Genomic DNA, 24678 nt, shown 5'->3' on the forward strand with positions numbered 1-24678 from the left:
TTGATCCCAACTCGTTTTAGACTTCTATTGAGGTTGAGGCTTAAGGAAGTGGAAGATAACCCGAGCCAAAACAACCTGTAATATATGAACCCCAGTTATATATATTATATATGTTCATTATGAATGTATAAAATATTTGTAATATAACATAAGCAGCAAGTCATTCAAACTCGGGCAAGACGCGGGCTCACCTTCTTGAGTTTTTATATTGGGAATTGGGTTGGGTTAGGTTAGGCCAATCCAGAAGTTATGTCTTAGGGTTGAGCCTAATTTGGTGGCCCTAATTCCACAAACCTGATGGAAACCTATGAAAATACAATGTTGGAAATGGCTTTTCCAAAATAGCATTATTCTTAGAATTGACCGTGCTCCAATCACCAATATTTATATATGCTGTTCGCGTAGAGGCCCAAGCCAAACCATTGGGCTTCTTGTTAAGCCCATTGGTTGGGATTGCCACATTCCATAAATCTATAAACATATTATTTCACCTGAAATTCCTTCACAGTTAATTAGTATCTACTGGTTTGCAATTGAATCGTGAAGCAGGAAGGAGAAATGGATGGAGAGACACCGCTAACCAACTGGGAGGGTTAGGGAGAGGATAAAAATGATGCGTCAAGATTTGTCGAACCACCGTAATACAATCGGCAACGTGCGGATTTGAGTCATCCGGTGCAAATTAACATTTTAGCATCAGTAATTAGAGCTGGGGGCGAAGTAATTTAAACGGTGGAAATGAAATCCATTGCAGAAGAAATGGCTCAATGTGAACTGCCCCCGCCCGTTTACTCACTCGACTCGGTTCGTCATTTGAATTTCATTGCAGGTATGCATAATCGCACTTTCAGTGGCTACTGGCCAATTAGTAGCAGAAGCTGTACAATACAATATACAGAAACTGTTTTCAAGTCGAATCCCAGATTATAAAAATCTAGGGACCAAAAAGAGAAAAAAGTGCAATCTCATTAACACCTCGTTGAACATGAACGGAAAAAATCAGCACACTTCTGTCTCAAATTTAACGGATATGCCCATGCTAAAAAGTTCTTGACACAGCAGCTTGGCACCGTAAGGCACATTCACCCTTACGATGTTCTCCGCAGACTCACAGAATCGGCAGTATGGACCTCGGATCTTCTTGCCTCCAGGCACTGGTCTCTGGATCACATTTGCAAGGTTGGTGCATTTGCGACATATGTGCATCTGTGAGAAATCACTGAGCATGAATAGACGTTCATGTAGGTTGGCCGCAGCACCATGGGCCAGTAAGCAATCACGCTCCATCTCACCAAATTTGACCCCACCAAAACGCTTCCGGTCTGACACTGGTTGTCGGGTAAGTGGGTGCACTGGTCCTGTGTTCCTAAATTTTACCTTGTCTTCAGCCATATGTATCAGCCTCTGATAAAATGTTGGGCCCATGAATATCAAAGAACGCATCATTTCACCAGTTCGGCCATTATAAACTCTCTCACTTCCCCATCTTGAATATCCAGCCCTGTAATACAATTTTAAAATCATACTCGATCAAATGCAAACTAAAGAAGTTTTGAATCAAACTTACTGTGTTCAATTCAACAGCGTTGAGATTTCAATGGAAATGAGTAGAGAACAAAGGCAAAATATCAGCAAGTGCAGAAACCCATGATCAAAACAATCCAACTCAAGAAGTAGCCATAGTTCCAGATTTCCGGTCAAGGATCCAATGTCCCCAGGTGTTGTGACTAATGTTTTACCCGTGAACCACCTTCATCTAAGTCCTCAAAATTTAATATCCAATATTTTAAACCAATATCCATATTTTTATTTATTTTTTCTGCATTTTCAGGAACCCATGTCTTTTGACCCCCACCCCCTGAATAGCTGTTCTATAAAAATTAGAACGCATTGACCGAGTCAACAACCCAGTGACTCAGCCAGATGAATCATTGAACCATTCAATCCAACCGACAGGTCACAAGTTACATATTTAATATCTTTTTTAATCATAAAATATCCTTTATTTTGAGGAACCTTCATCTAAGTCCTAAAAATCTAATATCTAATGCCTTGAACCCAATATCCGTTAAGTCCTTTATTTATTCTGTGTTTTTTCGAGCAATCTCCAACATTAATTACAATAATACTTAGCTGTCTCACTTATTTCTGTTTAATATGATGAATATATAACATTTGAGACATGCCCTAATTTTTCTGTAAATTCTTTGCAGTTTTTTGTATAATTTGCATTTTAATGTTTTTTATATTTTTAATCTTTTTATTATATGATTTATGATATCATAGGTTGACCTATTTGACCTGGATTTGAACCACTACTCGCAACCTGGAGTGAAAGATGGTTCTGTTTCCAGGTGGTTTTTCAAAACATTGGTTGTGACTAGGCTCTAACAACAGTCGATAGGCATAACCAAGAGTTCTTTGGCCTTTTATTTTAAGCTGCATAGTGGTTGGTGTCATCCTTGATGGAGAAGGCAAAAAAGAAACATTTAGAAAAAGACGTCTATTTTTCTCCATTGAGTGATCCAGAATGATGTTTTAATGGCATTGTTACCTGTGCAGCTGGTCAGTGATGACATCGATAGAAGCAGCAGTGTAAGGGGTGGCATATCTCATCGACCCACCACAAGCAATCCCCTTCCCCAAAGCCGCCTCAAGCAGCTGGCCAGGAGTTTGACGTGTTGGAAATGCATGTGGGTTTATCACAATATCTGGAACTATGCCTTGAAGAGTAAATGGGAAATTCTCTTGAGACTCCAAAAATCCCAGAACACCCTTTTGACCATGCATGCTTGAGAACTTGTCCCCAAGAGATGGTGATCGTACCTGCACCCAAGAAATTGAAAAATGTAAATCAATGGGCTCAAAATGCCAATCTATTTTATACAATGTTTAAAAATTTGAAGGTGTGAAGAGAGGTATTGGGGTCTTCGGATGTGCATTGTGCTGGAAGCCTCAAGCCTTGAGGCTAAGCCTAATCATGAGAAAACACGCACAGAGACAGAAACATAATACCATACACAGGATAAAAACCTTAAAGATTTTTAACAAATTACAAGTTGCTCTTTTAAAACAGTGTAACGATGAGATTCCTGCTTCAACTACAGAATACATTGTTGAATAAGGCACATCAAGGTGTCAATGATATGCCTTAAATTTTTATGCGAGTCTCATCAAGGTTGCTTCAGGATGTTTTACCTAAAGGCGTCAATCATTAGTCTTAAATCCTATCAAAAAAATAAATCATGAGTCTTAAATCCTTGAAGACTACTGAAAGCTCTTGATGTAAAACAAATCCTTAAACTAATGTTAAAAACTCCAAGATTTTACCAAATTACAAGACATGGAAAACTTGGGTTCTGTTATTTATCAAAAGTAAAAGAGAAAATGGAAAACTTGGGTTCCTCTTTAAGTCAGCATCATGATGAGAATCCTGCTCCAACTACAAAATACATTGTCGAATAAAGCATGTCAAGGTGCTACTTATGTGCCTCAAGCCTTTACGTGAGTCTCAAAGTTGCCTTGTGGCTCACCTCAAGGTGTAAGCATCACACCCGACACCTTTGAAAAGAAAAGTTCTATATTCCATAATGCATGCAAATTGTTTTTTCTTTTCCAATCTAACAATGTTCTTTCCATCATCATTAGCATAATCCGGCACAAGCATACCTATATAGCAGCAGAATCTTTACCTTTATCAGATTCACTTACTTGTGCCAGTATCCATGTAACATAGGTATGTGTATGTATGTGTTTGTGTATGAGATAGAGAGAGAACCTGTCTTAGTGACACCACTGCAAAGTTCTTTCCATCATCATTTGCAGATAACACAACTTTTTGAACCTTCCCTCTTTCTGTGTGTTTCAGTTTGATGCTGTGATCAGCCCCTGATTCTGCACTCCTACCAATGACTATGTCACCAGCCTGCAAGTTTGCCCCAATAAATGGAAATCCATCATCGTCAAGACTGTCAACACGCCCAAATTTACTCTGTATTTTACCAAAATCAACTCTATCCTTGGGCCGTTGGCGTTTATTATTATCAAACAATTCACTGTTGTCGACATCAGCCTTGTAACTCCTGATGTGTTCTGTTCTGAACATGCCACGCTCTAAAGAAGCCCGATTCATGACCAATGAATCTTCTTGGTTGTAACCTAGATGAACATTAACAGCCACAATAGCATTCTGGCCATTGAAATACTCTGGCCTGGGAAGGACTCCATTATGACCTTGGGGATACTCGGGTCTTCCAAGGCAATCAGAGACCATGGTTCTGAAAAGTGGCCTCTGGGGGTAATATAACTGGTGAGAAAGAGTATCAACTCTAATATTCGGGTTTGTTGTAGAGAACCCAATGGCCTGCTGCGAGTGTTTCTCAGATTGGTAAAGAACCCTTCTAGCATGGTCATGGTTTGCAAAAGGGATAAGGCTACAGCTTAAGCCCATTAAGTAAGAAAGGTCAAGCTCACAGTGTGTATAATTAACAGGTGGCTCATCTTTACCTCTCATCAAGAGGTATTTTACACCCCATGCAGTCTGACAATCCTCCTCTTCTTCTACCCCTACAAGCTCTAGTACTCCTTTGTCCAAAAGAGACTGAAAGTTGTAGCCTCCTTTAAATTCTTTTATCTTCCTTAGATTCTCAACGACTAAAAGAGGCCGTAGGATTCTACCAGCATCGGAAAATATTCGCACTTCGCCCTGTTTCTGGTCCCTTTTAATCTCCACCTGCAGAAGTTTAGGGTTGCTAATGGATACTATGCACATAGATAAATGAAAGAAAAGTGATGGTTGAGCAATGCAGAAATAGTCAAAATAAAAATGATAACTTGAAGGTGCAGCTTTGAGATTTAAAATCAACTGAAAATTTGTATCAGATAATAATAAAATTAGACATTAAAAGAAACAATGAATTCTATAGGGCCAAAATTTTATTTTCTTAAATCTCAAGTCAGACTTAAATACGGGAATGGGACCTTAACCAGAAAATGGTCATAAGTTTAAGAAACAAAGTTTTAACTCTATCAAATAGGAATGGTATATCCCATTAGCTTGGCAAGTTCAATGGTATCTTTGTAGTTACTGAGAATGGAAGTTGAAGCATGTAAAAACAAATGGTTCATGGTCATGATTAAATATGTAAGTGCAACAAAGCATGTTAATTCATACTCTCAGATTTTTCATTTAATAACAACAACATTCTAGTATTTTTAACTGAACATATATTTTTATCTTAAAATAGCCATTGTGAACAAAATCTATGAATAAAAGACACAAGCAACTTTTATTTGTTTTTTTTCTTTCAATTTTGAAAAAGAAATCAGTTACAATATTGTTGTGTATTTTTATAGGATTTGTTGTATATATAGTGAGAATGGGCCTTGGTGATTTATTTGTTTTAAGTTATGTTCTTTTAGTTATGGGCCTCCTTTTTTTCTTTTAAGGATATCCAGGGAATTGTACTCAGTTTAAAATTAAGCAATAAAATACATCTTGGAGGGGCTAGAGAAAAAGGATCGAACTCTTCTCTTCTCTCTTCCCTTCTCTTCGTCTTCCACAAACTACAGCTGAAACCTCTCTTCTTCCTTTCCTCTTCCTTTTTATATTTTTTCTGAATTATTGCAAGTGTATTTCACAACTTGGTATCAGAGCAGGTTTTCACCTTCAACATCTTTCTCCTTCCTTTGCCCATACACAGTGTGTATGGAGAACTGATCGGTTAATCAACCAACAGCCTATGCAGCCCAATTAGGAGGGTTTTTGGAGAGTTTCTATGGAGTTTTTCATCCTTAGTTGAAGCCTAAGGTAGGTTCTTGAAGATTTTTCCTAGAAACCCTAGATAACTGGAGAAACCTTGTTATAGGTCGTAGTGACATTTTGAACTTGGCGCTTGGGGATCAAAGGGAAGCCTTTTAATTTCTATTGAGGGCGTTTTGGGTTGGACTGAGTTCTGGAACCTCTAATAGGAGCGGTTAAAGTTTCTCTCCTCCCATCTTGCGGGGTCCTATGAAACCTTGTTTTTGGGAGGTTGAAGGGTTGTTCTTTGCTTGGAATAGCAAATATAGCCTAGTAAATCCCTAATTTGATTTTCATTTGCATTTGTTCACTCAATGGAGCAAACTAGAGGAGAAACCAAATATCCCATGGATTCTGGATTTGGACGGGGGGGGGGGGAATCTTTTTAGGGAAGTGACCACTGTGAGGTTGGATGAGACCAATTATTTAGCATGGTCCAAGTCCATTAAGATCCATGTGTGTAGTAGAGGGAAATGGGATTACATTACCGGGGGCAAGAAGAAACAGACAGAGGATGACCTTACTTACGAAAAGTGGATGTAGGAAAACTACACAGTAGTGGGTTGGTTAGTGAATTTTATACAACCACATATTAGTCAACACTACATGTGGATGGAAACTAAAAAAGAAGTGTGGGATAGTGTCATGGAGACTTATTCCTAAAATCTTATTGTTGCTAGGGCCTACAAATTGAAGAATGATGTAATAATCTAAGACAGGGGGAGAAGCCCTTAGCCATCTACTTCTCCATGTTGAAATCTCTTTGGCAAGAGATTGATTTAATGGAGGTTGTTGCTTGGGGTTGTACAAAGGATACAAAAACACATAAGAAGTTTGTGGAGAGAAATTGGGTCTTTAAGTTCCTTATCGAACTCAACCTGGAGTATGATATTGTGAGGCAGAATGTTTTGGCAAAGGATGAGGTGACTTTGTCTTAGGCTTATGCTATGGTGAGCAGTGAGGAGAGCAAAAAACAAGTTCAGTCTGTAGAACCATAGATTGATCACTATGCCAATGCTGGGATGAAGCCGAAGGTCAACACTAGGAAGAAAGATGTTATCTGTGAATACTGCAAGATGCCTAAACACATTAAAGACACCTGTTGGAAGTTGCATCCAGAGTTCACTCCTACCAAACTCAAGAAAGAAAATAGTGGAAAAAGGTTTGAAAATGGAAAATGTGGAAATGCAAATGTAGCCACCTCCTCACAAAGTGAACAAGGACAAAGTGGTGATAAGTTAATAGGAGAGTAGCTTGCAGCTGCTAAGGCTGAGTATGAAAAGTATGATTGAATAATCAGTCACTTGGAGTCCATTGTTATAGTATCATCAGAGACTGTTCCTTCATCTGCATATGCGCACTTAGGTATTTGTGCCATTGCAAATCATGCTTCTGTCTTAGGTACTCTTAAAATCCCTTGGCTAATTGATTCTAATGTGTGGGGGATTTACCATTTACCTTGTATGGGTGGCTATAGATATTTCACGCTGTTTATTAATGACTTTTCACAATATACTTGGATTTACCTTATGTACTCTCGTGCTGAAGTGCCTAAGCTTGTGCAACAGTTCCATGAACATATACTCACTTAGATTGATAATATATATATACTCATTCAATTTGATACCCACATCAAAATATTCCGATCAAACAATGCTAAGGAATATTTTGAGAAGGACCTTATTTGGGGTTGGTTGTCTATCAAAGTTCTTGTGCTCATACTCCACAACAAAATGGAGTAGTGGGGAGGAAAACAAACATATTGTGGAAGTCGCAAGGAGTATTTTTTTGGCTACCCATGTTCGGTGTTCCTATGAAGTTTTGAGGTGATGCAGTTTTAACAACTACCTATCTTATTAAGCATATGCCTTCTTGAGTCTTGGGGTTAAAGTCTTCTTTTGGAGTCCTTTTTCCTAGTGTTAGATTTTCTCTATTCCTTTGTGGGTCTTTTTTTGCACTTGCTATGTCCACACTCCACATTCTCAGTTCCAAGAGACAAAAATTTGAACTCAAGGCTCATAAGTGTATCTTCCTTGGTTATGCCTCCACACAAAAAGGGTACTATTGTTTTGATCTCGTTAGTTGCACCCGGTTTATTTCCATGGATGTCACTTTTGTAGAGTCAATCCCTTTTTATAGTCATCCTTCTAAGGGGGAGACCTCTTGAATTGTTTTCTTCATCCCTTCCTTTGTCAGCTCCAATTGAGTCTTGTGTCAAGCCCTCTATAGTTACCCCCATTCCCGTGAAGGGATCCTCTCCTTTGAAGTCTTCCATTCTTGCTCCTCCCCCTCCTACTAGTCCTCTAGTTTTTACCTCTCATCCTATTCTCCTGAGGTGGTACCAGTGGCAAAGGATAAGGCAAACACAGGTTGATCCCACACCTCCAGTTGAGTCTCAAGTGCTTCCAATTACTGAAGAGAGGACACGTCCGACATCTCCACCACTAGCACCTTCATTTCTAAACCTTGATCTACCCATTGCTTTGAGAAAAGGTAAGAGGAAATGAATAGCTCATTACATTTCCAAACATCTTTCTTATAACTTGTTGTCCCCATCCTACTATTCCTTTCTAGCATCTATTTCCTATCAACCCATCCCAAGGTTAGTGTCAAAGTTCTTGGTCAAACCAGAGTGGAGGGATGCTATGAGGACTAAAATAGAAGCACTTCATAAAAATGATACCTAGGACACTATTGACTTGCCAACTGGGAAGGAACCTATTGGGTGCAAGTGGGTTTTCACTATCAAGTATCATGCAGATGGGTCCATTGAGAGATATAAGGCTCGTCTTGATGCTAAGGGATATACCCAGGTATATGAAATAGATTACATTGAGACTTTCTCTTCAATTGCTAAAATGACTTTTATGAGTTCTTTTATCCTTAGTAGTGAGATGTGTTTGGCCTCTTTGCCAGTTTGATATTAATAATGCATTCCTGAATGGTGATCTCATGAAGAGGTATATATGTCCCTTCCTCTTAGTATATATGGTAAGGAGATGCAAGGTAAGGTGTGCAAAATGAAGCGCGTGCTTAGTTTGATAGGTTCAGAGCTGCTTGTGTTCAGTTCGGCTACACTTAGACTCAATCAAATCATACCCTCTTTGTTAAGAGGAAAAATACTTTGGTTACATTTCTTATTGTTTATGTGGATGATATTGTGATTATTGGCAGTGATACAAAAGAAATTGATACTCACAAGAAGTTCCTCAATTCTGAATTTGAGATTCAAGACTTGGGGGAATTGCGGTATATTCTTAGCATTGAGGTTGCTAGGTCCAAAGAAAGTAGCTTTATTTCTCAGTGCAAGTATGTGCTAAACCTTCTTACTAAGACTTGAAAATTTGGTGCTAAGCCTACCTCCACCCCTATTAATGTAAATCATAAACTCTCAGCTAATGATAAAGAGCTTTTAACTGACAAGTGAGTGTTTCAGAGACTACTGGGGAAACTTCTTTATCTATGTATGACTCGTCCAGACATTTCATATGTTGTGAGTGTCGTTAGCTAGTTCATGCATGCTCCCAGAGACACAAATATGGTCGTTGTGGAAAGGGTGCTATGCTATCTTAAGGGAACCCCCGATAAGGGTATATTATTTGCTACACATGGCCGCATGAAGGTAGAAACTAGTGTTTTGAAAGGCGTAGGAGGCATATGCCTCGAGGCGCGCCTTCAAGAAGTTTATGCCTTAGGAAGTAAGAACTTACCTTCAATTCAAGAAGTTTATGCCTTAGTTCAGTCTGAAAAGAGTAGAAAAAGTGTGATAAATTGTACAAAGGGGGAACCGGTTGCACTAGCTATCCGAGGGGGTACAAATTTAAATGTCGGAGGTTCTTTTAAAAAGGGTGATTTACAGAAGAGAGTGGATGACAGAGACAAACTTTGGTCCACTCACTATCAAAAGTCCAGGCACACTAGAGACGCATGTTGGGATCTTCATGGCAAGCCTAAATGGGCTCATTGAGTAAGAAATCAGCATCTGATCCGAGTAAGGAGCCAACCCAATAAAGTCAAAAGAAATATAACTCAACAAATGTGTCATCTCAAGAGACTAGTCCCATGGTACCCTAGGAGCGACACTCTGGTTCTAACCCCAAGGAAGAGATCATCAACTCCTTTCGTGATCACTTGGAATTATAAGGTAGGACACTTTGCCAGATGGATTCTAGCCCTACTCCTTCTACCTCCTTTGCGTCTACATCAGGTAACAATGCCACTACTTTCCATGTGTCATCTCATCTCATACATCTGATTCCCCTTGGACAATTGACTCTAGAGCCTCAAACCACATGATTGGTAAGTCAAATTTATTTCAGGCATATAACCTCCTCTCTAGGAGAGATAAGGTGAGATTGGTTGATGGGTCTTTTTCCACCATAGCCAGTCAAGGAGCCATCTCCTTTCCTCTTGATCTTACCCTCTCTAATGTACTGCATGTTCCTAAATTACCTATCAATTTACTTTCCATTAGCAATATTACTCCTTAAACTGTTCAGTGACTTTCTTTCCTTCTTCATGTGTGTATTAGGATTTGGCCTCGAGGAAGAAATTGGTAGAGGAAGCATGGTGGGTGGTCTCTATGTGTTGGAGAATAAAGCCGGTCTTGTGGCTACAGAGTCCTTAAGTTCATCTAGTGAGAGTCAAGTCTACTTATGGCATAGTCATTTTGGTCATATTTCTTATGAGTCATTAAAACTTATGTTTCCAGAATTATTTGTTTTTGTCAATTAGTGAGTTGCAGTGTCAAAAATGTCAACTGAGCAAACATTATAGAAATTCTTTTCTTTTAAAAAATAAAAGATTTTAATTTCCTTTTCATAGTCTATTCTAATGTTTGGGGCCCTGTTACTCTACCTACTAAGACTGGATAAAATTATTTCATTACTTTGATTGATGACTACTCTAGATATATTTGGGTTTATCCTATGCAATCTAGAGATCAAGTGCCAAAGATTGTGAAAGACTTTCAATGCATGGTTTTCACTCAATTCCAAATTGAAATTCATATTTTCAATCGGACAATGCAAAAGAGTACTTCCATAGTGATCCAACGGAATTCTTTGCTTCGTGTGGATCCCTTCATCGAAGCTCTTGTCCTAGGACACCCCAACAAAACAGTGTTGCTTAAAGAAAGAATCATCATCTTCTCGAAGTAGCTCATGGTAGATCTTTCTCATCAGCGAAGTACACTTGTTCCCATTGATATGCCTGAACCTCTTAATATTGATTCCCTTATTATTAATGATCTTGATGTTCCTATTGCAAAGAGAATGGATGTTAGATCTTGTACTACTAATCATCCTATCTCTCACTTTGTGTCATATGATCATATTTCACCTTCATATCGTGCATTCTTTTCCTCTATTGACAGTGTCTCTATTCCTAAGAATGTGGCAGAAGCTTTATCCAAACCTGAATGGACAAATGCAATGAAGGAAGAAATTAATGCCTTACACAAAAATGGCACTTGGGAGTTGGTGGATCTTCCTAAAGGAAAAGAACCAGTGGGATGCAAGTGGATATTCACAGTAAAGCATAGGGCTAATGGTTCAGTAGAAAGGTACAAAGCTAGATTGGTGGCCAAAGGGTTTACACAAGTATATGGAGTAGACTATACAGAAACTTTTTCTCCAATAGCCAAGATGAATTCGATCAGAATCCTCCTTTCACTAGCAACTAGCAGCTAAGCTTGACTGGGAACTTCACTAGTTGGGTATTAAAAATGCATTCTTGAATGGTGACCTAGAGGAGGAGGTTTACATGACTCAACCTCTAGGTTTTTGTGCCAAAGGTAGTGAGGAGAAGGTGTGCAGGTTAAAAAAATATTATATGGGATTGAAACAATTACCTCAGGCCTGGTTTAGTAAGTTTCATTTAGTTGTACAACAAATGAGATTCAAACAATGCCAATCAGATCGTACTCTGTTTGTGAAGAAAGGTCAAGGGAAAATTGCAGCTTTAATTGTGTATGTTGATAACATAATAGTCATAAGAGATTGGAAGACTAAAATACATAAGCTGAAGAAATTCCTAGCCACTCAACTTGAAGTGAAAGATCTAGGCCCTTTACGTTATTTCCTTGGATTGAAGTAGCTCGCTTTCAAAAGGACATCTTTATTTCCCAAAGGAAATATGTACTAGATCTATTAGAGGATACAAGCAAGTTAGGAGTGAAAACAATTGATTCACCCATTGAACCCAACCATTAGCTGGGAGACAGTCGGGGGGGTTTGGAAGATGTGAAGAAGTTCTAAAGACTTTAAAGGAGAATCTTATATTTGTCTATGACCAGACCTGATATTTCCTATGCAGTGGTTGTCCTTACTCAGTTCATGCATAACCTAAGACAACTCACTTTGAAGCTGCAAAAAGGATCCTTAGATACCTCAAGAAGTTCCCAGGAGCTGGTTTGCTATTCCAAAAACATGGGCATTTGAAGGTGGAGGTGTACACAGTGCTGATTGGGCAGAGGCAGTCAATGACAGAAAATCTACCAATGAGTATTGTACCTTTGTGGGGAGAAACTTAGTCACCTGGGGAAGTAAGAAGCAAAGTGTACTGGCTAGATCCAGTGCTGAAGCAGAATACTGTCACAGTAGAGTTGCTGAAATCATGTGGATAAAAAACTTGCTAGGAGAGTTGGGTTGTGCAGTTAACAAGCCTATGTCACTCTACTGTGACAACAAAGTTATCAATATTGCTGCTAACCCAGTCCTCCATGATAGAACAAAACATATTGAAGTGGACAAGCATTTTATTAGAGAAAAACTTGTGAGCGAAGAAGTGTGCACTCCATATGTTAGTTCAGAAGAACTTGTAGACATATTTTCCAAGGGCCTACATCATGTGCGGCATAATAATTTGTGACAAGTTGGGCATGATTGACATCCATGTCCCAACTTGAGGGGGAGTGTTGTAATGTTTACTTTATCTTTTATGTTTGCATTCTACTAAGTTAGGGTCCGTTTGGTCTGGTTAAAGTAGTTTTTTATGTTTGTTTATGTACTCTAACTTAAGTAGGGGCATAAGGGTTTTTTCCCTTTTAGTTATGGTCGCCCTATATATAATAATATAAGCTAGCACCACCAGCTAGTTCTAGTTGACTCCAAAACGTTCTTTTCTCTTCTCCCTTCTCTCCTCTCTCTCCTTTCTCTTCTTCTTCCTTATTTCTCTATTCTATTGTTAATAGTCCCACAGGAAATACCTCATGAATTTTTCTAAACTTCTGCTCAACCCTCCTAGGATTCTAAAACTTAATTAAAAAATAGATAGGCAAATTGGTTAAAGTGGACTTTATCAATGTGATCCAACCACCCAAAGACCCATGACGCTAACCTCTTAGTGAATTTATCCACCATTAGGTTACAAAAATTACTATTCCTCAAATTATCCCCTAAAGTCAGTCCTAGGTAATTCAATGGCCATTAAGAGACCGCACAACTCTTATCAAAATTTATTTTCAAATTTGGCATTTGCTCATATAATTGAACCACCAACTTCAAATTCCACTCATCAAAATGGAGTAGTGGCATGTCCTAATACAGCCCCATTATCCACTTGCACTACCTCTCACCAAATCCAATTTTTCCATCACTCCCAACAAGAATGACCAATCAACCATATCATACACCTTTTTCAAATCCATCTTACAAACCAAACTCTCTTTTCAAATTCTTCCTAATACGCCGCACTTTCATTAGCAATTAGTATCTAATCAATAATTTGTCTATTCTTCACGAAGGCACCTTGATTGGGTGAGATAATGGATGGAAGCACAACTCCAATCCTCTGAGAAAGCACATTAGCAATAATTTTGTATACACTATTTACCAAGTTGAGAGATCTGAACTCTCTTGGGTTACTTGCACCACTCTTTTTTGGTACCAATAAAATGAAAGTAGAATTTAAACCCGGATTTATCACCCCCCCCCCTTCCAAAAAATTCATTAAACACCCTTTGAATGTCATATTTGAGTATGTCCCAACAATCCTGATAAAATGCTATTGTGAACCCATCCGGACTAGGTGCTTTGGATATATCCATAGAAAAAAGTGTTGGTGTTTTAAAAGCGCAAGGTGTAGGGGTCAAATTGCGCCCGAGGCACAAGGTGCAAGACAAGGTGTGCACCTTTTTGAAGCAAGTCGCAAAATAAGAATTGGTAAAAATTTTCAAAAAATTAAAAAAATGCCAAAAAATAATAAACATAATATTAATAAAAATATAAACTTAAATTTTAAAATAAATGTGTCAAAAAAGTAAAAATCCTATTATCTAAAATTAAAATACATAAACATAACATGTAAAGAAATGACATAATTAAGTTGTACTTGAACTCATTAACAAGCCCTTTTTGATTAGCAACAAGAGCTTATTATCAATAAGCTCATGTAATTCAATCATATGATTATTTTCCTTTACCTTTTGCACAAACTTAGTTGAGATTATTGTTGAGCAGAAAATTGACAAACTAGACATGCATATGGTTTTAACTGCATGAAAACATAAATACATTCAATTGTATATGCATGTAATTTGAAAACAGAAAAATCTGGATGTTTATTCTTTGTCAGCTAGTTTCTTGGGAAGCTCTTAATTTAACACAAGCAAAAATCTCCAAATACAAAAATCACATCATCATTTTATCTTTGAACAAGACCTAATATTTATGCAAGAAAAGTGGCATCTGAACAATGTACGAAATAAGTTTTAACTTGGAAAAAATTGAACATTACACAAAGGAAGAAGAGAAAACCTGGTGTGGGATTTCCTTACTCCTACGCTTATTTCTCAGATCCCTAACAAATTTGGCAGAATCTATACAAACACCAATCCACTCTCCATTAAGGAAAACCTTATCCTTTCCACTCACTGAAGCTGGAGAATTACAGTCTACCAGTTTCTCCATACCACAATTCAATAATATGTCCAACAAAGGCTCCACAGAATTTGTACTCACAAGTCCTGTGATAGCTAAATTTTTTACAAGCCCACAGTTTTCCCCATCTGGTGTAGAAAGAAAGCACAATTTTCCCCAATGGGAAGGGTTTCTGCATGCAGCAAAAAAGGAAGTATAGGAATTAGTGAGGCCACATAATGCATCTCAGACCATCCACCAAACTCAATTGGAGAAATATCTACATAAATAAGCACCTAATGTTCATTAATACGAGAAGGAATGTCAAATTCATCAATGCAAACCACAAAATATGAAATTGATCTATTGATGTAAAAAGTTATAAAATCACTAATAACAGGTAGTTATAGTGATATTAGAAAATCCGTAAATATAGACTTCGCTAAGAACAGGGGTACAGTATAGGAGAAGGGGCAGTATTGGTTAGGACCCTATAGTGTTGGGACCAATATTAATAAGACTTAGATCAGACCTGATGGTTGTTGGACCACCAGAACCAGGAACTAGAAGCCAAAACTGTTATTTGGTTTTTCAATTCTTAGAAACATTGACTTGATCAAACTTACCAAGTCTAACAACATTACAAAGGATGAATTCAGTAATAATTCTGTCAGCTGTTTGATAACAGCTAAGTGACTGAATTTGATATTGGTAATTAACCTAGTTATACAAGATTATTATAACGTGGTGGTAGAATCAGAACCTCTAATTAGGTCTTGCTTTGTGAAGCTTTCTATGTACTTTGTAACCCCCTCCTGAATGAAAAGGACACTTTAATTTTCCTTGCCTTCGGTTTTTCTTGATTCCAAATGTCAGTGGGAGGGGTGGCACACTTCTAGTTCTTTCAGAGAAAGAGAAGATGGAAGGAAGAGTGGAGAAAGAGTTAGTGGAAATGGAGGTGGAGGCTAAAGATTTCCCTTTTGAAGAAATGTGGATTAGAGGATGACTCAGCTTGAAGATGAGAGAACGGAAAAAGGCTACGGTGCTTGTGGAAGGCTTAGAAATGATTGCCTGGCTGAAAGGTTTTGTATCTGATGCAGCAACTAAAGGGAAGCAGATAAGTTAGGAAAGAAAACTTCTCAGAGACGAGTAGGAGGTATGTGCTGGAAAGCAAGATGAATGCAAAAGGTGCATTCATATCCCTCACTGAATATTTTGCTAAAGGAAGAAAACAAATTGTCTGTTTCCCTGCAGGGAAAAATAGTCAAGGTTGGAAAAGGGTGGCTGATATTTTAACAAGCTTCACAAATAGAAGGAAGATGGAGGACGATGAGGGAATAGAATATGGAGGAAATGATCAGAACCAGATCATTAGCAGTCCTATTTTGTGTGAGAAAAAGGAACAAAAACAGGACTTCCCAGCCTTGGTAAATAACAGTAGGAATCCCTCCATAGTAGTAGAGGGGATAACAGGGCAATGGGAAATCATGCTAGTGACTGAAGCTGAAAAGTTGGTACACGATTGGTGGAAAGTTGCAGAACTTTTGAGGTTCAAACTGGGGTTAAAGAACACTTTTATGTTAACTCCATTTGATCAAGCTATGGCAGTTCTGGATCCCCTTGAAAACCAGGTAGATATTGATGCCTTATGTATTCAGGATACTTTGGGGACCTTCTCAATCTTTAAATGGTCTCCATCTTCTAACTCAAAGCTCTTCTCAGTGGAGGATAATGCGACTGTTCGAGTAGATGGTTTGCCTTTCCATCTTTGGAATCAAGAGACAGAAAACACTATCGCGTTACTGTGTGGTGCTCACCTTGAAGGTGTGTTCTAGGGAGACCTTCGAAATGCAGCCATCCTACTGGGTGGAGTAAAACCAGAAGATATACCAAGGAAGGTGACTACTGGAGTGAATGGTTTATTCTTACCAGCTTGGTTAGCTTCCTCCATTGAAGCTGCACTCTGGAGGGAAGCTAGGCAAGAGGAAGACGTGAAGGTAGAGGAGATGGAACTACATGGAAGCATGTGGTTGGATAAACAAAAGGAACTGGGAAATTTCACCAAAATGGAAAGACAACCTTTAAGCAGTCCAAAAGGTTTGGGTCAAGAAGATAGTAAAAATCGTGGGCTACAAGGCAAAGGTTTGAAAACCAATAAAACTTTTGCCCGGGTAGTAGATTCTGGCACCAAACAAAATTTTTTGAATGGAGTTAATGAATTATCTTCTGCAAGTAAGGAGAAAGGCCCATTTTTAGTAACGGTTGATTTGGAGAATGGGGGGTAAACCTTCGGGTCAGACAAGGGCCCTTGTAGTGGTGGAAAACCATGCGCCAGTTGACCCAGCGGATATTGGGCTCTTAAAGGCCTCTTGGCTAGCCAGGCCCAAACGAACTGAGTGTTGCCTTAAAGGGGCATGTGCAGATTTAAAGGAGCATGTGACAGGGGGGGCTCGCAAATAGACGGGAAACAGAACCTACCATCGTCCTCCTCAAGCTCGAACAAGTCTGTAAAAGTTTCCAACTCGCCACAGTGGGTCCCTGCAAAGAAGTTGTCTCGGTCTACACAGGATTGTCGTAATCCAAGATGTGTAAAGCGAAGTGAAATAGACATCCCAGACTCGGAAATGGGGAAGCCTTGACCTCCAAAAATCAAAAGATATTTTCGAGGATAGCTTAAACACTGAGGTATTATTTCCAGAGGAGAAAATGGTACCAGAAGACTGCAACAAAGTGTCAAACAAAAATCAAACGGGTTTAGTAGCGATTACAGAGGTTCGGAAGCTTACACCTGTTTCAATAAATGAGCCTATTCCATTAACATAGCAGACTAAAGATATTGGGCCAGAGAGATGGGAATCTTCTTTGACGCCTTATGTAAAGGAATACATAAAGGGAAAGACTAGTAAGGTATCTTTGGCTGTAGGAGGTGAAAATGTTACGGTTGAACCTGGTCCACTTACGCAGCTGAATAAGGAACACGGAAAGGGTTTGGTCTTGAACTCAACAATTGAAACCCCTCTTCAGAGCACATTACTCCCACCTTCATTACAACCAGTAGCAGGGGAGTGGTGAAGGAGAGTGTTGGAATTGGTATTGAGAAGGGGGATCCTTTAGTAAAAAAGAAACATGAGGAAGAATTGGAACGGATTTGGAAGCAGATCTGTAACTTGTTGGAGGAATACAAACAGAAAGAAGAGATGGTGGAGGAAACCCCAAATAAATCTAAACCTCTTGCTAGACCCAACAGGAAACAGGTAATAAGGGGCTGTCTAGGAAGTCTGTGGGTAATAATGGCAGGAAAAAGATGAAAAGATCTGAAGTAGAGAGACTCATTTTGGACATTGGAGGAGATATTGAATTTAGTGGAAGAGAGGAGAGAAAAAAAAAACGCCTTTAAATGATGGAAGATAGTGTCTTGGAGGGTTTAGATCAAGTAGGTCAATGAAGATCATCAGTTGGAATGTGAGAGGTCTAGGCAATGCTAGAAAAAAGAGAGTGATTAAGGAGTTGCTTAGGAGAGAAAGATCTGATTTAGTGATGCTTCAGGAGACAAAGCTGGCTGAACTAGACAGGAGATGAGTTAGAGAGGCTTGGAGAGTAAGAGGAGTGACGTGGTGCTCAACTCCATCTTGGGGAGCCTCTGGGGGAATAGTAACTTTGTGGAGGGAAGACTGTGTAGAACTAGTTGAGGAGCTGATAGGAAACTTTACTATCTCCCCAAAATTTAGAATGGTGGAAGACGGATTTATATGGGTGTTAACAAATGTGTAGGGGCCAAATAGCTATAGAGAGAGGAATGAGTTATGGGAAGAGCTTCATGGCATACATGGCTTATGGGAAGGCCCATGGTGTTTGGGGGGTATTTTAATGTTATAAGGTTCACAACTGAGTCAAATAATCCCCGACAGACCATCACAACTAGTATGAAGAAGTTTTAATGAATTCATTAATTCTTGTGAGTTACAAGAGCTTCCTTTACTACAAGCTATCTTCACTTCGTCCAACTTCCAGGAGAACCCGACTTGCTCTAAGCTTGACAGATTTCTGTTCAATGAGGGTTGGGAAAGCCATTGGAGAGGTTTGGTGGCTAAGGCTTTACCTAGGGTTACTTCTGACAACTGCCCTAAAGAAGTCAGACAAGAACATTTTGGAACCGGACCTAGGCCTTTCAAGTTTGAGAATATGTGGTTAACACATCCAGATTTCGTAAAAAAGGTTGGCGAATGGTGGAGTGAAGAGTTGAGAGGAGTGAAATGGAAAGGGGTTAGATTCCATAAGAAATTAAAAAGGTTGAGAGCTAAAATAAAGGAATGGAACAAGGACCATTTTGGTAGGGTGGAGAAAGCTAAAGATACCCTATTGAATGAGATTGAGAATCTTGATGCCAAAGAATCCCAGAGGACAATGAATTTGCAAGATAGAGAACTGAGATTAAAGTTGAAAAAGGAACTAGAGGAAGTTCTTCTGAGGGAGGAAATCTCGTGGAGGCAAAAATCTAGGCACAAATGTATCAAGAAAGGGGATGGGAATACTAAGTTCTTTCATGCCATGGCTAATGGGAGGAGGAGGAGGAATCTGATAGTAAAACTAGAGGTGGATGGAGTTGATCTAACTTCACAGGAGAAGATTGGTAGTGGTTTTGTGTCTCACTTAAATCAATCTTCCAACAAACTTTAGAGAATAGAGTAAGAGTGGAAGAGGAGGCCTGGCCAATTTTGAATGAGATAGACAAGGGATGGTTAGAACGAAGGATTGAGGAAGAGGAAATTAGACAAGATGTCTTCTCAATGGATAGAGCTAAGGCACCGGAACCAGATGGGTTTACAATGGCATTTTATTAGGATTGCTAGGATATAATTAAAGACTTAGTTGGGGTTATCAGAGAGTTTGAGGATAAACATGTTGTGAGCCCTGGAATCAATGCCATTTTCATAGCTCTAGTTCCTAACAAGACCAATGCCAAATATCCCAAAGATTTTAGGTCGATTAGTCTGGTGACAAGCATGTATAAAATCTTGGGAAAGTGCTTTCTAGGAGAATTGAAGTCGTTTTACCTTCTCTCATTAGCCAAGCACAAGGAGCCTTTGTATAGGACAAAAATATTATAGATCAGATCCTCATTGTTAATAGAGCGTATAGGAGATGAGGAGATCTAGTTAGGGAGGAGAGACATTCTAATTACCCACCTTCAGTTTGTTGATGATATTGTTATCTTCTATGAAAGGAATGAGTTAAGTAAGGTGGACAACCTTAGAAGTTTAATACGAGACTTCAAGCAAGCTTCCAATTTGAGGATAAAGTCGGATAAAATTTGGAGGTTTGGGAGGTAGAGTCCATTGTGGGGTGCCTAGGTTGTGTCATCTCTCCTTGGCCTTTGACTTACTTAGGTCTTCCCTTAGGAGCTAACCCTAAAGAAAGCAGTTCTTGGTCACCTATTGTGGAGAAATTCGGTAAATACTTGACATCCTAGAAAAATAACTACATCTCCATAGGAGGAAGGGTGACTTTGATTAGGACCACACTTGCCAACCTTCCTACTTACTTCCTGTCCGTCGGAGAAGATCATGAGGGATTTCCTAAGGAAACCAGGGGAGGTGAAGAAGGATCACATAATTAGATGGGAGATAGTGACCAAATCTAAGGAAGAAGGGGCCTAGAGATAGAAAACTATTTTGGAATGGTAGAATACTGATATGTTTCATTCTATTGCCAATGGGCATATTTATACAGTAAGTTGCTGCAATAAATAGAAAGAAAGAAAAATAGAAAGAAAAGAAAATAGAAAGAAGAAAAAATAGAAAGAAGAGAAAATAGAAAGTACAAAAATAGAAAAGAATGATAAAGAAAAAACTTTCTAAATCAATCCTTCCACAATCCTAGGAATATATACAATTCTATTTTCAAATCTGAACCAGTAACCCCACGTTTTCCAACACTCCCCCTCAAGCTGGTGAATAGAGATCCTCCATTCCCAGCTTGGCTATAATTCTCCGAAAGCCTATACTATTGAGCCCTTTAGTAAGTACATCGGCCAGTTGTCCTTTTGTAGACACATAGAGAGTGCAAATCAACTTGCTGTCCAGTTTCTCCTTTATAAAGTGTCGGTCAATTTCGATGTGCTTCGTCCTGCCATGTTGAACAGGATTATGAGCAATATTGACGGCTGACTTGTTGTCACAATATAGTTTCATAGGCTCTTCTCATGGAATCTTCAGGTCTTCTAAAATTATCTTCAACCAGAGTAATTCACACACTCCTTGTGCCATAGCCCTGAATTCTGCATCTGCACTTGACCGAGCCACTACATTTTGCTTCTTACTCCTCCAAGTGACTAAGTTTCCTCCTAAGAAGGTACAGTAACCAGAAGTGGACCGTCTATCTATTGGAGATCCTGCATAATCGGCATCTGTATATGCTTCAAGAGTCAGTCCTCCATTTCTTCTTAATAAAATTCATTTTCCTGGATTGGCTTTCAAATAGTGCAGAATTCGATGAGTAGCTTGCAGATGAAATTCTTTAGAATTATGCATAAACTGACTTATTACACTTACAGCATATGCAATATCCGATCGTGTATGTGCAAGATAAATGAGTTTTCCAACTAGTCTTTGGAACATCTCCTTTCTACACTTGCATTCTCGCTGGCTTCTCCAAGTTTATGATTGGGATCTATAGGCGTGGAAGCTTGTTTACATGCCATATTTCCTGTTTCTCTCAAAAGATCAACAACATACTTTTGTTGAGAGATAAAGATGCCTTGTTTAGAATGTGCAACTTCAATTCCGAGAAAATACTTTAGTCTCCCCAAGTCTTTTATCTCATTCTCTGGCAAGGCAGTTTTTCAATGCTTCCTTCTCCTTTTTATTATTCCTAGTAACGATTATATCATCCACATAGACTAATAGTGCAGTAACTCCCCCTGAGGCTGTGTGTTTGATAAACAATGTGTGGTCACCTTAACTTTGCTTGTAACCTATACTCAGCATTACCTTCGTAAACCTTCCAAACCATGCTCTTGGAGATTGTTTGAGACCGTATAGTGCTTTCTTCAACCGACAAACTTTGTTCCCTTTAATGCCTTCTCCAAAACCCGGTGGAATGTCCATGTATATCTCCTCTTCTAGATCACCATGGAGAAACGCATTTTTTACATCAAACTATTCAAATCCCAATTATAGTTAGCAGCCAACGACAGTAACACCCTTACTGTATTCATTTTAGCTACTGGGGCAAAAGTCTCCTAATAATCTACCCCATAAGTTTGTGTATATCCCTTGGCTACCAGGCGTGCTTTGTACCTTTCTAATGACCCATCAGATTTGTACTTAATTGTAAACACCCATTTACAACCTACCGTCTTCTTGTTTCTTGGTAGATCCACAACTTCCCATGTCTTGTTTTTTTCTAATGCCTCCATTTCCACTCTCATGGCTTTTCTCCACTCCTTATTAGAAAGTGCCTCGGCTAGAGTACTAGGAATTGGAATGGTGTTAAGGCTGGCTAGAAAACTTTTATGGGATTTACAGAATCTTTGGAATGATACATATTTGGCTAAAGGGTACAATGGGCGTTTGGTACATTCTCTGGTTCCTTTTCTCAGTGCAATAGGTAGGTCATACTCATACTCAAACTGTGAAGGTATAGGTTCAGGTTCTAAGCATCCCTCAGTTCTAGGATTAGGAGTTGAATCTTGGACTTGCACAGGTTGAGGATCTAGATTTTTCCTCCTAGAGTAAACCTGCATATATCTCACATTATCATGCACATCATTCGTGGGGTTAACAGTGTCTGAATTTGGTTCAATGGTCGGGTTGTTTGACCCTTGTTGAGACTCGGGAATGTGGGGCTCAGAGGAATGTGACTCAGAGGGATGTGATTCTTGACGATTGAATGTCTGTGAGGAGGGTAATACATCTAGGGAGAGTAAATCCGAGGCCTTATCTTCCATTAATGAGGGCTCTCCCTGAAGATAAGGTTAAGTGAAAAAAGATTTTCCTTCTTCAAATGTGACATCGATGGAGGTGTAGAATTTTCCGGTGGCTGGATGATAACATTTATAACCTTTCTGAGTTGAGGAATATCCCAAGAAGACACACCTGATTGCTCGTGGGTTTAATTTTCCCTTATTATGGACATGAACAAAGGCAGTGCAGCCAAAAATTCTTGGTGTGAGATTATTTGAGGCTCGAATATCAGGGTAAAATTGAGAAAGGACTTGTATTGGGCTTCGGTTGTTAAGAACTTTAGATGGTAGTCTATTTATGGTGTAGGCAGCAGTAAGGACAGCTTCCCCCCAATATTGTTTTGGCACCTGATTTTGAAAGAGAAAGGCTCGGGTGGTTTGCAAAAGATGGCCATTTTTTCTCTCAGCTACCTATTCTGTTAGGGAGTGTTAACACAGGAGGATTCATGCACAATGCCTTCTTTCCGAAAAAATGGGGACAAATTCTGATTAAAATAATCTGCAACATTATCAGATCGAAACCTTTTAATTCTCACACCAAACTGAGTTTGGGCCATGTTATGAAAGTTTGGAAGACTCGTACCCACATCAGATTTAGACTTAAAAAGAAAAATCCATGCGGCCCTAGTACAATCATCAATAAAGGTGATGAACCATCTGGAACCAGTAATGCTAGGAATTTGAGAAGGGCCCCATATATTCGAATGAATCAAATAAATAGGAGTTGAAGATCTTTTATTGCTAATTGGGAAAGAAACCCTTTTGTGCTTAGCAAGTTCACAAACATCACAATGAAAGGTTTCAACATCAATTCCTTTAAACAAGGAAGGAAGCATTATTTTTAAAATAGGAAATGAAGGATGACCAAAACGGAAATGATGACGCCAAATTAAATCTTTATTGGAGGTAGATACGAATGACTCGTGTGTGACATGCATAATAGTGTGAGATGATTTGCTGGTTGCTTTAAGGTAGTAGAGTCCATCTCTTTCCTTAGCAAGTCCAATCTTCTTCCCCGAAACCTAGTCCTAAAATACACAGTAAGAAGGGAAGAACACAACATTGCAGTTCACATCCTGGTGAGTGTGTGTATAGAGATAAGGCTAGTGGATAACTTAGGAACATGAAGCACATTTTTAAGTAATAGAGATGGAGTAATTTGAATATTCCCAATCCCTGCCACTATGGTGAAAGAACCATCAGCAACAAAAATTTTTCTATTACTAGGACAGGGTGTATAGGTGAGAAAATGTAGTGAAGAGGGTGTCATGTGGTCAGTAGCTCTAGAATCAAGAATCCATGGAAAAACACTAGTCGAGGCATGTAATCCTAGAGATAAAGACTCACCTGAGAGAGCAAGAGAGGTAGAACCACTTCCTGGTTTCAAGGATTTCAAGAAGCACCTTAGCCTTTCAATTTCTTCATCATTAAATGGTCCCTGACTTGAGTGTTCTTGTTGCAGGGTTGTGGAGACATTATGGGCCTGTTGAACTCCTTTTGAAACTCCTCGATTTCCCCATTCCTTGCTGGATGTGGGAGGTTTCCCATGAAGTTTCCAACACCGATTTTTCGTGTGTCTAGGCTTCTTGCAATAGGTGCACCAGAGGTTATCGTTAGTCACGGGTGGTTGTGTCACGAGCCAAGTTGTGATTGTTCTCATCCTTTGAACCACTGTAACTTCCTCCCCTTGCCACCATGGCTGAGCCTTCAAAATCTCTAGGCTCAAGCATGATTCCACAGCGGCTTTCCTCAACTCTGACAAGGGCTATGACTTCATTCAATGGAGGCACTTCTTCTTTGCCAAGAATTTGTATTCAGACCTGATCAAATTCGGCATTCAATCCGACCAAAAAATCATACACCCTATTTCTTTCAATAAAATTCTTCAAGATCACAGCATCATCTGCGCACTTTGTCTCAAGAACCCGATAATGATCAAGCTCATGCCATAAATTTTGTAGCAGATTTGCATACTCTGTAACACTCCTGCTCCCTTGTTTGGCCGCCACAGTCTTCATTTTGACCTCATAGACACAAGCAGCGTCATGGGCTTTGGA

General features: G+C 39.1%; 1 protein-coding gene across 2 annotated transcripts in view; it reads right to left on the bottom strand.

Annotated features, from left to right (window-relative positions):
• Positions 1 to 787: 787 nt before the first annotated feature.
• Positions 788 to 24678, bottom strand: part of LOC148880782 (DNA-directed RNA polymerases IV and V subunit 2-like) — a 57847-nt gene continuing 33956 nt past the window's right edge. For both annotated transcript variants that reach the window (XM_088962810.1, XM_088962811.1), the window contains 4 exons: positions 14557 to 14851; positions 3779 to 4732; positions 2555 to 2826; positions 788 to 1501 (listed from right to left, as the gene is read on the bottom strand). In XM_088962810.1, coding sequence (XP_088818936.1) covers positions 1000 to 1501; positions 2555 to 2826; positions 3779 to 4732; positions 14557 to 14851 — 2023 coding nt within the window. In that variant the 3' untranslated portion in view covers positions 788 to 999. The remainder of the gene's footprint in view (positions 1502 to 2554; positions 2827 to 3778; positions 4733 to 14556; positions 14852 to 24678) is intronic.

This window comes from Nelumbo lutea, chromosome 1, assembly GCF_056320005.1.
Source record: "Nelumbo lutea isolate HS-2025 chromosome 1, American lotus-T2T, whole genome shotgun sequence".
In the NCBI taxonomy this organism is placed as follows: Eukaryota; Viridiplantae; Streptophyta; class Magnoliopsida; order Proteales; family Nelumbonaceae; genus Nelumbo; species Nelumbo lutea.